The 15207-nt window shown below is 43.4% G+C and overlaps 1 protein-coding gene across 2 annotated transcripts; it reads left to right on the top strand.

The window, feature by feature from the left end:
* The first annotated feature begins 7139 nt into the window (after positions 1–7139).
* ZMYND19 (zinc finger MYND-type containing 19) lies at positions 7140–14020 on the top strand. 2 transcript variants are annotated; one of them, XM_083721264.1, is made up of 6 exons: positions 7140–7534; positions 8784–8843; positions 10097–10203; positions 11236–11376; positions 11890–12070; positions 13304–14020. In XM_083721264.1, exons 1-6 carry the CDS (start codon positions 7484–7486, stop codon positions 13445–13447), a joined length of 684 nt encoding a protein of 227 aa, XP_083577390.1. In that variant the 5' UTR covers positions 7140–7483; the 3' UTR covers positions 13448–14020. The 2 variants fall into 2 exon arrangements, with proteins under 2 accessions (XP_083577390.1, XP_083577391.1); XM_083721265.1 differs by lacking the exon at positions 7140–7534 and adding an exon at positions 7729–8533.
* The last annotated feature ends 1187 nt before the right edge of the window (positions 14021–15207 follow it).

The raw sequence follows: 15207 nt of genomic DNA, 5'->3' as shown, positions 1-15207 counted from the left end.
GTACCATAGTGGGAGCCCTCCAAATCCTCTGTCTGTTGCCATAAGGCAGCAAATCAGCTGGGAATCCAGAGGGAGGAAGAGATTTGGAGACTGGCTGCTGACACTGTGAGGACCGGGTTCTCCAGCTGCCTGGACTCCCCGCTCAGGGAGAGAGTTACTTTCTGAGCAAGCCCTGCAGATTCCCAACATCTCACTTAGGCCGGTAAAAGCTTGAGTGCCCCATACATGAAAGGAAATTGGAGGAGGTGTTCAACCACTTTCTCCAGGTGATGATAAGCTAAGATGGCCACTTCTCTGCTCTCCATTGTAGACCCCAGAGTGATCTTATGGGAGGCCTCCAGCAGCACCTCCACCTGTCAGAGATGAAGGAGAGGGTCACTCAGATAGTACCAGGAAGTGGGGCTGTCTCAGGAAGCTTGGGCTGAGGTTCTTGTTCTGACATTGTGAGGCCCCTCCCAACAAACATGTGTCATGGCCACCCAATGGCATGAGGTGGACTCCCCTACTTCAAGGCGGAGATTCTTCTCTCCTACCCTGGCAGCATCCTACCTCCACAGCTTTGCCGCTGAACTCTTGCAGCAAGTGGGAGATGTCCAAGGGCTCGAAAGTGCTCTCAGCAGCAAGGTCACTGGCCAGGAAGCATTTGGCCTCCAAGAGCTGCTCCACAGGAAGGAAGGTGACCTGAAACAAGAGATAAAGGTCAGAGATGTCCACAGGGTGAACTCGTTTGTTCGTTCGTTCATTCAGAGCATTTGTACTCTTCTTTTCAGCCAAAAAGGCTCTCAGAGAGGCTTATATGAAATATGTTTTTCCCTTTCCCTTTCAAACAACAATAAAAAGTTAGTATCCATTATGTAGAAATATCAATTAACCCTTTCCCAGATTCACATAATATTTCTTTAATGCCAAACAGCATATAGAATGCTATTTAAAATAAGATTCAACCAACTACAATATAGATTACTAAATTTTCATTTACAGCATTCATTCTCCCCTTCTAAAATATTTGCCCAAAAAGTTTCCTTTGACCTTTGATAGCTATTTGCCAGACTTGATGATACCATTGTTCTAAGTCCTAAAGCTAAGTCACCTGCCATATTCTAATCCAAATAAGCAAGGGTCACTACAGCAAACCTCTGCCAACCTCTCCACGCTGGGGATGCCAGAACCTCAGTTCAAACAGTCACAGCCTCCATTGCTTGGTGCCATGGAACACACGGCCAGCATGCCAAGATTCCAGGAGAGTCCATGTGGCCTAGTGGTTAGAGTGCTGAGCTTGGACCTGGGAGAGCAGGGCTCAATTTCCCGCTCGGCCATGAGACACACTGGGTGATCTTCGGCTAGCCACTCCCTCTCAGCCTAACCGGCTTGGCAGGGTTGTTGTCAGGAGAAGATGGGAAGGAGAAATACGGACGTCACCTTGAGCTGTTTGGAATAAAAGAGGAATATACTGTAAATGTCATAAACAGATCCATAAAATACCAATTGTGAAATGCTTACCCATACCAGTCGCACAGTATTTCTTCAACAGGATTTTGTACAGTAGTACCTCGGGTTAAATACTTAATTCGTTCCAGAGGTCTGTACTTAACCTGAAACTGTTCTTAACCTGAAGCACCACTTTAGCTAATGGGGCCTCCTGCTGCTGCCGCACCGCCGGAGCACGATTTCTGTTTTCAACCTGAAGCAAAGTTCTTAACCTAAAGCACTATTTCTGGGTTAGTGGAGTCTGTAACCTGAAGTGTATGCAACCCGAGGTACCACTGTACTTGATAGTTTCCTACACCAGACGGAGATCACTTCCAACTTGCCTGCATTTGGGCTCAGCCGCAAGATAGAATAGCCACAAGAAGAATAGTAAAAAAATAAGTGAGTAATAATAGAAAAGGTGTAAAACTGAATAAAAAAAAATGAGTGAAAAAAGGGGTTTGTGTATATGATTAAAGAATATATTGGTAGTAATTTTGACTCACAGGCCATTTTAATTTCACTGGTTGTCAGATCCCTGGGTAAGGGTTAAGGCAGTATTCCCTTCTATGGTTCAGGCCTCCTGCAAGGGTGCTTTTACAGTTCTTCACAGAAAAAGAAAGAAGAAAAAGAAGAAATGATTAAAAAAAACACACCACCAGGATAAATATTATAAAAAAGAAATATATATATATTAATATTCATAGCTGGGGAGGGCCCATGCTGTGTATGTATTCCCCTGTGGTGGCCTCTGGTGTGCAGTTTCCCCCTGAGCCCTGGCCTACTCTTGTCAGGCCAGCTGCCAGAAAGTTAGGCCTGGGTCAGGTCTAGGCTATGCCAAGCAATTATTTGCGGCCTTCCTGGCCCTCCTGGTACTTTCCTTTTTTTATAATAATTTTTATTGGTTTTTTAACAAAAAGACAAACAAAACACAAAACAAAAACATATAAGAAACATTTAAAACATGACTTCCCCATACCTCCCTTTCACTGCATCCTTGTTTTACAACTCTTTAGCAACCCTTCAGTCAATTTCTCTAGTAATTTTCTTTAAATTTTCTTAATGTTAATGTTTACAGCTGTAATTCTCTATTTCTTACCCCTAGACATCTTGTCAGTCCTCAATTTTACAACAATTTTTAAGATATATTTTAAATTTCTTCCAGTCCTCTTCCACTGTCTCTTTCCCCTGGTCGCGGATTCTGCCGGTCATCTCTGCCAGTCCCATAAAGTCAATCACCTTTGTCTGCCATTCTTCCAGAGTAGGTAGTTCTTGCATCTTCCAATACTTTGCCAACAGGATCCTTGCTGCTGTGGTCGCATACATAAAAAAAGTCCTATCCTTCCTTGGCACCAACTGGCCGACCATGCCCAAGAGAAAAGCCTCCGGTTTCTTTATAAATGTCCACTTAAGGACTTTTTTAATTTCATTATAGATCATTTCCCAAAAGGCTTTGATCTTTGGGCAGGTCCACCAAAGATGATAGAAAGTACCTTCAGACTCATTACATTTCCAGCATTTATTATTGGGCAAATGGTAGATTTTTGCAAGCTTGACTGGGGTCATGTACCACCTATAGATCATTTTCATTATGTTCTCTTTTAAGGCACTACATGCCATAAACTTAATGCCGGTGGTCCATAACTGTTCCCAGTCAGCAAACATAATGTCATGACCGATATCCTGTGCCCATTTAATCATAGCTGATTTAACCGTTTCCTCCTGTGTATTCCATTTCAACAGCAAGTTATACATTCTAGATAGATTCTTAGTATTGGGTTCTAGCAGTTCTGTTTCTAACTTTGACCTCTCCTTCTGAAATCCTAATTTCCTGTCCTGCTTAAATGTCTCATTTATCTGATAGTAATGTAACCAATCTCGAACTTTAAACTTTAGCTTCTCATGACTCTGGAGTTTAAACTTTTCACCATCTTGTTCTAGGATTTCACAATATTTTGGCCAGTTAGGTTCCATGTTTAATTTTTTCACCGCCTTGGCTTCCATTGGTGACAGCCACCTAGGGGTTTTACTTTCCAACAAATCTTTATATCGAATCCAGACATTATACAAAGCTTTCCTAATAATATGGTTTTTAAAGCCTTTATGCACCTTTACCTTGTCATACCATAGATATGCATGCCAACCAAAGTTATTATCATACCCTTCTAAGTCCAAAATGTCTGTGTCTTCAAGAAGTAGCCAGTGTTTCAACCAGCAAAAAGCTGCTGATTCATAATAGAGTCTTAAGTCCGGCAGGGCAAAACCCCCTCTATCTTTTGCATCAGTTAAGATCTTAAATTTTATTCTGGGCTTTTTGCCCTGCCAGACAAATTTAGATATATCTTTCTGCCACCTCTTGAAGCAATCCATCTTGTCTAGAATCTGTAAGGTGTGAAATAAGAATAACATTCTAGGCAATACGTTCATCTTGATAACAGCAATTCGGCCTAACAAGGAAAGTCTCAGCCTAGACCATATTTCTAGATCTTTCTTAACTTCTGTCCAACATTTTTCATAATTGTCTTTAAATAAGTTCACATTCTTAGATGTTAAATTCACCCCTAGGTATTTCACTTTTTTCCTGGTACTTTCCTATCTCCTTTTGGTGTTGGTGGAGGCAGCAGCAGTGGTAAGCTGGTGTTCGGCTGGTGGGGAACTACTTTTTTCTTTCTGCTTTGTTTCTGTTCAGCTCCAGGCCCCAGAGCTCCGCTGGGCTGTTGGTCAGGTGCTCCCAGTCCCAGCACAGCCAAGGTCACGGGGGGGGGGGGGAGGCTCTAGGCAACTTTCCTGGCTGACGCACCAGATGTCCCCGGCTCCCCTCCTGCAGCAGCGGTTTGGACAGCTTGGGGACCAGCCAGGCAGTGCAGTTGGTGTTGGCTGTCTTCAGGAGCTCCACACACCCGTAGCGCCTGCCATCTTGCCCTGCTAGAAGGTACCACTGTATTTAAGAAACACATATTAAATACATTGAGGCTGATACCAGAACAAACTTTGTTTCTGAAACTTCAGAGTGAAGTGCTGGATAGGTCACACTTGTAAGAAAATGAAGAAGACCCACTTTAGATGCGAGAACTATTCTAACAAATAAGATTAAACGGGTACCTTAGTGCATTACATTTACATATCATTGGGTGTTAGCACAGCAGAGCAGAAAGAGTGAATGAAAGTCAGCCTTATTCTCAAAGCATTCCTTCAGGATTCTCTTTAACACAGGAAGTGTAAAGATTTGTATTCCAGAGGATGAAAAGGAAAGGCTGAAAGGTAACTTCAGCATAGTGGTAGATTTAAAATTGATTAGAGTTAAATGGGAAAGAAAAGAAGGGGAGGGGTGGTGAAACATATTCCTTTATACAGTGTGCATGTGGGGTTTTTTGTCAGCGTCAACTGGGTAGGTTCTCTTTCTATTCACTTATTACATTTCCTTGGTAGTGAGAGGAATTGGTGGGGGGCATTTCCTCATTTTGAAGGACAGGGATTGGTTTTCTTTGGAGTGTGGCCCATAATGTGTGTATAAAATTATTAGAACAATGTCACAATCTATTTTTTCGGCGCACACTAAGATATATATGGCGTAAATTTTATTTTTTATAGACACGCAGTAATACGTACAGGATTTATATAAACAGAGAGAAAGATAAAATATACTAAACGTGCAACTAAATTATTAGTTAAAAACATGAAGGAAGAAGAAAGAACCGAATTAGAACAAAACATTGAGATTGAAGTCCATAAAAAGGTCAAATATTTAGGGATTTGGTTAACATCAAGAAATATAAACCTATTTAAAAAGAACTATGAAAAAAATTGGCATGAGGTAAAAAGAAATTTAGAAATATGGAGCAGAATGAATCTCTCAATGTTAGGAAAAATATCGGCGATTAAAATGAATGTGTTGCCAAAAATGCTATTTCTTTTTCAATCAATACCAGTCATCCTGAAAGATAAATGCTTTAAAAAATGGTAGAAAGAGATTTAAAGATTTATCTGGGGGAGCAAAAGGCCAAGGATAAAACATAAAATACTTACAGATGTAAAAGATACAGGGCGGGTTTGCCCTCCCATACCTTAAATTGTATTATGAATCGGCTTGTTTGGTATGGATAAGGGACTGGGAGATTGGACAAGCAAGAGGCAATAGAACTAGAAGGACATGACAACAGATTTGGCTGGCACGCATACTTATGGTACGGGAAAGGGAAGGTTCATAGAAGTTTTTACAACCATATAATCAGGAAATCACTAATGAGAGTATGGGAGAGATACAAAGACTTATTGGAACAAAAGACCCCCGTGGTGGCTTTCACCACATGAAGCATTACTGCTCAAATCACTTGGAAAGAAAGGAAAATGGCTCACATATGCTGATTTATTAAAGGAACATGATGGAAAATGGAAATTAAGAGATTATGATGAGATCAAAGGCCACTTTCAGAGTTGGTTGCATTATTGACAACTATATGAAACACATAAAGAAGACATTTAGTTATACTAGATCTAGGTTTCAAACAGAAGTGATTGAAGGGAAAGTGAAACTACGGAAGGCTGCATACAGCATACTATTAGAATGGGAGATGAAAGATGAAGAGGTAAAATCAGTTATGATTAAATGGGCACAAGATGTAGGTCACAACATTATGATGGAAGATTGGGTTAAATTATGGAAAACTGACTTAAAATTTATGGATTGTTCCCTATTGAAGGAGAATTATATGAAGATGATGTACAGATGGTACAGAACACCAGTGCAGTAAGGGAAAATGTACAAAACTAGTTCAAATATATGTTGGAAGTGTAAGGAAAAGGAGGGGACATTTTATCATATGTGGTGGGATTGTAAGGTAATTAAAAATTTTTGGGAAATGATATACAACGAATTGAAGAAAATGTTCCATTTAACATTTGTTTAAAAAACCCGAGGCATTTTTGTTGGGGATTGTAGGGAAAGACCTGCCAAAAAAGTTGAAAAACATCTTCATGTATGTGACAACGGCCGCGAGAGTTCTGGTAGCGCAAGGATGGAAGACTGAAGAAACCCCAACTAAAGTATCATGGCAAGAAAAATTGATGGACTATGCAGAACTGGCAAAACTGAAATATAAGCTACGGGACAAGGATAACTGTGACTTTAAGGATGAATGGGAACCCTTTACAAAGTATCTGAAGACGCAACAAGCGAACTGGACTCCTTGACAGGTTTTGAATAAACATTCACAAACTTTTTATTGATAATAATCAGCTAAATAGTTTGAGGATCTATACAACTTTATAACATGCAGAAAATAGCATTCTCAGAGAAACCAAAGACTGGAACTGAGGGAAGTCGGAGGGTGGGGTGGGGGTGGGTGGGTTTGGTGTGGGGGGGGGAGGGAGGAAAAATGGGGGGGAAACAAGGGTGATATGTTTTTGGATAATATGTCTTGTTATAGATCCTTGGGAAACAACCAAATAATAATAATAATAATAATAATAATAATAATAATAATAATAATAATACTACTACTAAACGCGCACTAATGGGTACCCCACCTCGCAAATAATAGGGGACGTGCCCTTTAAAAGGCGGAGGAGGGAAGTTCTCCTCGCGTGCTCAGTCGTGCCCATTCGCCGGACGGGAGAGAGAATTCCCGCGAGCGCGATGTGCGTCATCGGCGGCCGCCGCCGCCGGACACGTGACGCGGCGCCGCGGCTGCGCTCGGTCGCGCCGGGCGGCCCTCGGGCGGGTAGAAATGACGCGGCGCCGCGGCTCGCGCGCTGATTGGCGGGCCGCGGCTTCATATTGGTGGGGGAGGGGGGAGGAGTTGGTGGCGGCGGCAGAAGAAGAGAGCGGCAGCATCAGCGGCGGCGCCGGCGGTGCGCGCTGCCCCGCCCCCCGGTCCCCATCCTCCTGCCCGAGGCGTGCGCGAGGCGGCGGCGCGTGGCATCGGGGTCTCCCTCCGGCCTGCGCCTCTTCCTCCCCTCCTCCTCCTCCCTCTTTCCCCTTTCCCCCCTCCTCTCCGCTCCCTGCCAGGCCAAGGCCATGACCGACTTCAAGCTGGGCATCGTGCGGCTCGGCCGGGTGGCCGGCAAGGTACGCGTGGGGCCCCGTTGGGCGGGCGGGGTGGGAGAAGTAGGATTTGCGCGTCTGTATGCGGTGTGTGTGTGTGTTTCCGTGCCCGCGCGTGTTCTGTGTTGGGAGACCCGCGCCCCTTCCTCTATCACATCACCGCCCCCTCGCGCGTCTGACCTGCTCCGTTACGTCACATAGGACCCCTCTGTGACGTCACTGGGATCATTGGGGTTCCATGAGCCCATTAGTATTATTATTATTATTAAAGATAGAAGGATGCGGGAGGCTGGTTTTAGTTTAGAGGTCCCTTTTCTCTTTTTTTACTCTCTCTTTGCATCTCTCCCTGTAGAGAGTTAATGAGCTGTTCTGTGGAGAACTTCCCGCTGGTGGACCTCAAATGGGGAGATTTCTTTCTTTTTATATCCTTCGTATTCAGGCTATAAAGGGGCCCATATCTCACTGGCAGAGCACATGGAGGTGGCATCTGCATTTTCAAAGGGTTACATAGCAAGTGTTCTGAGAGGTTTCTTTCTGCTTTGGAGTGTGCCTACTGGTTAGACTAGGTGATACTGACAGATTTATAGTCTGACCTGATCCTAAGTAGCTTCCTATTTTCTTGTGCAGATTTGATACATATTTATTGATACATATTTGTTGTAACTTTCTTTTGTTGTTGTGCTTTTCTGTTTTTGTTTTTTGGAATAAGCATGGACCACAAAGGATGTGTACCAATACTTGGTGCAATGTCTTGCTTTACAGGTTGTTTGGGTTAGGTTTTGTATGTTAATCTGTTATAGCAAAAACTGAAACACAAAACTGCCCTTTAAAGGCTAACTGATTTGTGTGGTATAATATATATTGGGCCAGAGCTGCCCCTCTCAATTGCAGATTTTGGTCTCTGAGCAAGAACTTGCATTTTACAGTTCTTTCTTCCTCTCCTATCCTACTTCCAAAGGCAAGAGAAAGGCAATACACCCCTTTCTGGCATTTGGACTTCCCAGAAGGCTTGTGGACACAATGGTAGGTAGAGATCCCAGAATGTTCAAGGCTAACCCTGGAGCAGCTTTCCCCTGGTTTAGACAAGTGTGTGAAGTATGCCTGGTCAGATGAATGACTTATTTAAGGTGTAAAACTTCTCTTTTTAGTGTAAGATGTGCCCTGGAATAGCTTAAATTGTTGTTTTGCTGAAATGAATGAAGAGTGCCTTGCTAGGTATTGGAAAAGTATCCGCAATATAAAGTATTTAATTACCCTTCCTTTTTTATTCTAGACAAAGTACACACTGATTGACGAGCAAGACATTCCACTTGTGGAGAGTTACTCTTTTGAAGTAAGAACCATGTTATCTACCTTATTTCCACATTCCAAGTGTTGAACTCAAACTCCCATCAGGTCCAGTCAGCATATCCAATGGCTGAAGAGCATTGGGAGGACCACATGTCAGCTATTATTCCTCTTGATCAGGGATGGGGAACCTGTGGCTCTCCATATGAACCCTGACCTGACATGGCCAGTAATTAGGGTAGATCAAAAACAGGCAGGTTGACTGTCTAATGAACCTGCTTTAATCTAATTCATGAAAGCCGGTGGTCTCATATAATGACTATCTGAATAAGTTGGCAGAGAGAGAAGAGGAGGCATTTTCCCTTGAAACAGCATGTGGGTCATAAAAGGACTCAGCCCGATCCAGACATCTGGGTTTGGGCAAGGACTTGTATGAAAAGTACCAAGTTCTCCAAAGACTCAAACTGTTCTCTGAAGTAGGATAACCAGGCAAGTTATCCTTCACTTGCAGAATCAGGAGTTGCTTTACTTTAGAATGAATTTTCTTTTATATAGGCTTCATGTATTTTTAGATTGGATTTTGCGGAGCTTAATAGAAAATGTATTGCTCTTGGAAAAGGGGCCGATTTGAAATACACTGACATTACATTCACCCACTTATTTACCTGATATCAACAGGTTCTGCACAAGCTTTTGAGGTGTCTGGGGAAAAATTAGAGACTCAACATGGTTTATATATATCCTCAGGCTCGCTGAACAAGAAGGCTGTGATCTTATATAGAGTGTCTGTTAACTCACCACAGAGTGACTCAAGCACAGAAACTGGGTTCCTGGGGCAGAGCATGCATCTCACCTGACATTTACCATGTCCATTATTGACCCACTTTCTCTCGTCTGATATAGACCTGACTGATTTTGAACTTTAGAGGCTCTACTCAGAGTACCTCTGACTTCAGATGTTTGTTGACTAGGAACAGAGTCCCTTGTCTGGTAGCACCCTTTTTCTGAAACATTTTCCCTAGTCATAATTTGCATAGCACCATCATTTAATATCTTTTATGTGACAAGAGAAAACTTTTATTAACCCAAGTGTTTAATATTTTGCCATTTATTTGTTTTTTAACATTTCTGTTACTTGGGTTGCAGTTTTCTGTTTTAATGACTGTTACGTTTCTGTCCATTAATAGTTGTACTTACATTTCACTGTGTTTTGTATCTGAAGCTGCTATGATGATTAGATGAGCATACAAATATTTTAAACAAAATGTATGAATAGATGTGTTCTCTGTCTTTGGCCAGGCTCGAATGGAGGTCGACGCAGATGGAAATGGTGCTAGAATATTTGCCTTTGCGTTTGACAAAAATCGAGGAAGAGGCTTTGGACGCCTGCTGCACGAGTTACTGTGGTAGGTATCATTATGCAGGGGATAACATAGCTGCAGGTTTCCAGACTGCTGAGGCATGTGTATGCATAGTCTTTGGAGATGGGCACTATAATGGCAACTCTCACGTGTCAGGGTAAGCCATAAGCCGTGGTTTGCTGTGCATGAGAGATAGCGTCTGTCTTACCTCTCCCCATTCATGGTGGGAAGAAAGAAACCACAATCCCTGGTTTAGCATTGTGTCCAAACCAGGGGTTGTGGTTTGCTTTTCTCCTGACAACCCACAGTGTGTAGCCAATGTTTTTATGATACGATACAATATCTTTATTGTCATTGTCCCATGCAGAACAATGAAATTGAAAAACTACATTAAACTACATAATACATTCAAAAACACCTAAAAACTCTGAAACCCCATTTTAAAATACACTATACTACCTAGAAGATGCCAGGTGTATTTCTAAGGCATTTCCCCTGATCACCACCCAAGTTACAGTGGTACCTTGGGTTACAGACGCTTCAGGTTACAGACTCCGCTAACCCAGAAATAGTACCTTGGGTTAAGAACTTTGCTTCAGGATGAGAACAGAAATCCTGCTCCAGCGGCATGGGAGCAGCAGGAGGCCCCATTAGCTAAAGTGGTGCTTCAGGTTAAGAACAGTTTCAGGTTAAGAACGGACCTCTGGAATGAATTAAGTTCTTAACCCAAGGTACCACTGTATCTCTAATTGCAGGGATGCCTGCAGAAGGTCATCAGCAGAAGATCTTAAGAACTGGACAGGGGGGTGGGTGTCCTTTATGCCTTGGGTCCTAAGCCGTGCAAGGTTTTAAATTTTCAGACCCAGCACCTTGAAGTCAAAGTAAGCTTGTTAAGCTCTTTTGAGATGTGTTGTCTCCAATGACCTGGTTAGAACCCTGGTAGCAGCACTTTGAGCATGTTGGAGTTTCCATACTGCCTTCCAAGGCCAGCCCATGATGTATTATAGGAGTCCAAGCAACAAGAAGCATCTGAATGCTTCCTTTCAGGAATTGCAGGTGGCTCGTCTTCTCTTTCAGGGAGAGGCATCGGGGGGGCATCGCCCCTGGCTTTCAAGTCGTGCATCTGAATGCAGTGACAGTGGACAATCGTCTAGACAACCTGCGATTGGTTCCATGGGGATGGAGACCCAAAGCTGAAGAAATCTCTAGTAAACAAAGGTAAATTCTCAATAGCAGTGTCACAGGCAAGAGGGACAAAAGGGGCTGGAAGTCAAACAACCCCAGAACTTGTTTTTTTGCATAGCCCATTGATGATTTTTTATGTGTGTTTCTTTGCATCTGAAGAAACTGTGGTGCTAAGTTCTCTCTGGCCTGGCCCTAGATGGGAGGATATGTCTCCCACCCTAGGTTATTTATTCCACTCACACAGCAACAATTCTCAAGAATTCCCTTGAATGAGGAATCAGTTGTTAAACTACTCTGGTAATTGTATGTCTGCTAGCAAGAACAGGGGCCTTATAACAACTTTCAGCACTCTTAACAAGCTAAAGTTTCCATAATTCTTTAGGGGAAGACATAACTGTTTAAGACTGTATCAGAGTACTTTAAAGGTATGTTGTGATTGTGGCTACTGTCAACTCTCTGCTTTGAGAGGGTTGGAGTTTTAACATGTTGCTATGGTGCAGCACAAGCTTGCTGCGGAAATATTTAATTTGCTGTTTTTTCTTGAAGGGAACAAAGCTTATACTGGCTGGCGATCCAGCAGCTTCCCACAGACCCCATAGAGGAACAGTTTCCGGTGCTGAATGTGACACGCTATTATAACGCTAATGGGGATGTTGTGGAAGAAGAGGAGAGTTCGTGCACATACTATGAATGTCACTACCCTCCCTGCACAGTGATTGAGAAACAGGTGCGTTCAAAACCAGAAGCAAGTCATGGATAAGACCGTCCTTGTTCTAGGCTGGCTGCTGCAAGTTCACCCTCTTCAGTGTGGTTGCTTCTTTTTAAAAAACCAAAAAGTCCTTAGGCACAGCTAGTGTGTTCTTTGTACCCCCTGCAAGGAATTTCACTGCACCGTTTTTAGCCTAAATAGTTATCCTGGCCAGCGGCTTCCAAGCTTCAGACACGTCTCTCTCTCAGTGGTGTTCTGTGAAGTACAACTGACTTTGTGCTACCATTCTATTTGGATAACTCTTCACCCTACCTCTCGGTGTGGAAAAGTCAGAGTTGCCCATAGGCCAAACCCCCCTTTTCCTATCCCACTTTTTCTTAGGACAGGGTCATGGGGAAACAAGATCAGAATGAACAGCTCTGGTTTTAAACCTCACTGAAGTAACTTTCTTGTATAGAAAGATGGATAGAAGTCACCCAAAAAGATAACCTGTACAAAGGGAATCTGTTCCTCTGATGACAGTTTTGGATGCTTTTGTGGAGGAAAATATGTATATAGGTCTGTGGATATAGAAGGGTCTCCAACTCAGCAGGAGAGCATCGGTTTTGAGTCTTAGGTTCAGTCTCTTGCTAGAGCTGCGAAAGATCCCTGCTCAAAACTTTGGAGCACTTATTCTGTGCAACATAGGCGGTACACTGAGCTGGGCCATACTAGTCTGATTTGGTGTCAGGTAGTGTTCTATCTTCCAAAACCATAGTTATAAACTCAGGGGTGGGGAACTGCAGCTCGAAGTTCCCTCAGCCCCAGCCAGTCTGGCCAGTGCAGTAGGTGGGGGTGGCGGGTGGCACAGCTCCCTATCCTTGTTGTAGACCATGAGGTAAAGAAATTGAGAGTGCAGTCCTGTACATGTTTACTCATTCCCATTGAATTCAGAATGTCTAAGATTGGGTGGGGGTGGAGAAAAAGAAGATGATACTCATAATGAGACCTTCAGGTTCATAAACAAGAGAAATGCACCAATGGGGGCTAGATAATATTTTATCCACAGTGAAAACCAAGGCAGCATTTTGTAGGGTTCCCAGACTGTTCTACCCAGATCCTGACCAGGCCTGCTTTAGTTCCTACAAAGATTGCCCTGGGACTGGCCACCTTAGGACCCTTTTGGTTGGCTTGCTTTTGTGGGGGATGGTTTTCTTTCTCTAGGGGCCCTGAAAAGGGATACTGATTTTTGTCCCGTACTCCTCTCTCCAGTTACGTGAATTTAACATCTGTGGGCGGTGCCAGGTCGCACGGTACTGCGGCTCGCAGTGCCAGCAGAAAGACTGGCCGGCCCACAAGAAGCACTGTCGGGAGAAGAAGCGAGTCTTCCAGCAAGAGCTTGGACCAGAACGATGACCAGCTGGCTGAGGCCTTAGCCCCACAGGGCACCTTCCCAGAAGGTTAAGGAGGAGGTGCCCACTTTGCACGGACTGCTCACTTGAAGCCAGAGGCACTGACAAAAAGGAGAGAGAGAGAGAGAGAGGAGAAAAATTTTTTTTATATTTGAAAAGACAAACCAATCCCTGTGATGCTTGAGGAAAGGGACTGACTCTTCCCTTCCAGTGTTAAAAAAAGAAAACGTCTGAAGCAAAAAAAAAAAAAAAAAAGACTACTGGGGAAGCTCTCCTGCTTGGAAGCTTTCTGTTATTTATATGTTAATATGTTTGTAAAGTTGTGTACAGAGGTTTTTTTTTGTTTTTGTTTTTTTGTTAGAAGTTCTCTTGCATAGGACTCATTTACTGTAATGTTCAAGTGAGAACACATTGTTGGTTGAAATAACTGTCCAGTAGCAAAAAGAGAAACAAAAAAAAAGTTTTTCCTCCCCCTGTGGCTAGGAGAAGGCCTGGGGAGCTAGCTCAGAACATCAGCAGTTAAATCTGAACAACTCTGCATGGAAAGTTGTGTTTTCAAGTAAAGGATTGGAATGGATTGGCTGCCTTTTTTGCTCATTTAAACACTTGAGCAGCTGTGAATGATTGTCCACCACCATCAACAGCATGTTGCTGGTCTGTTCCCCGCCCCTCCCCATGAGTGACACTTTCCTCTGAAGATTGCAAAAGCCGCTGAGCTGCTTAGCTGCTTCCCATCACTGTTCTTCCCCATCTGTCTGTAGAGGCAACCATCCCCCCCCCCCACCATCCTGGTTGTCATAGTTCCTAATGATATTTCCACCACTCCATAAGGAACCATGGGCAGTAAGGTAAAGGTGCAAGCAGGCTTCCATAAGCAGAGGTTTGGGATTGGTGACTGATGACCCCATTTCTCATTGAAAGGCGTATAGTCATGGGAAAGTCTATATTGGCATGTCACTGTTGAATTTAGGCCGGTACAGCATTGTTAGTCCTCCCCTGCCCTTTTGTCCTGCTGTAATCTTTTAAGATGAACAAGGAATAGGTTCTTATTGCAGCATCTGTGTGCCAAACCATGACTCTCTGCCATACTCTTGCCGACCTACTTGGTGGCTGCCCCTCCACATCTCTCCTCTGTCCCCCCCACCCCAAGTTTAGGGATAGGGAATCTGCCCTTCCAGATGTAGTTGGACTCATCAGCTTCAATCAGCATGGTTGGGGATGATGGGAGTTGTAGCTCAACAACGTTTGGAAGGCAACAGATTCCTCATTCCTGCCTCTGGTGACCTAAACCTTTTTAAAAGTATTGTTAATACTTTTTTTAAAAGGCAAACTTGCTTTAAGTAGTTTAAGTAGGTAGAATAATAAGCTGTGTATTCTCTGAGACAGGCCAGTGGTCCAGTGGAGGGATGCCGCTACATTTCCCAAAGCAAGGTATTTTAAAGTTACAAAAACTAAGTGACCCTGTACGTATCTATGTGTGGAACTCCATGAGACACTTGACTTAAAACCAGGTGTCTGTGTGGCAGGTTCTATTTATGCCCATACCAATATATGGCTCAGAATTTGGGATGGGTGGAAGAATGTAATTGTTTACCACCATCAGCAGTAAGTGGAAACAGACCTGATATTTGACCCTTGGTGTGTGCAAACATAGAAGACCCCGTCCATGTAAATCATGGGGGGAGCATGGTTCCTGTTGAGACTACCTCCACCCAGCCACAATGAGCCCATGTGTTTCTGTCTGCTATTTGGACCCAAGGCAGG

Source organism: Podarcis gaigeae (assembly GCF_964106915.1).
Source record: "Podarcis gaigeae genome assembly, chromosome: Z".
Classification (NCBI taxonomy): Eukaryota; Metazoa; Chordata; class Lepidosauria; order Squamata; family Lacertidae; genus Podarcis; species Podarcis gaigeae.
This window is presented reverse-complemented; position numbering and strand designations above follow the sequence as displayed.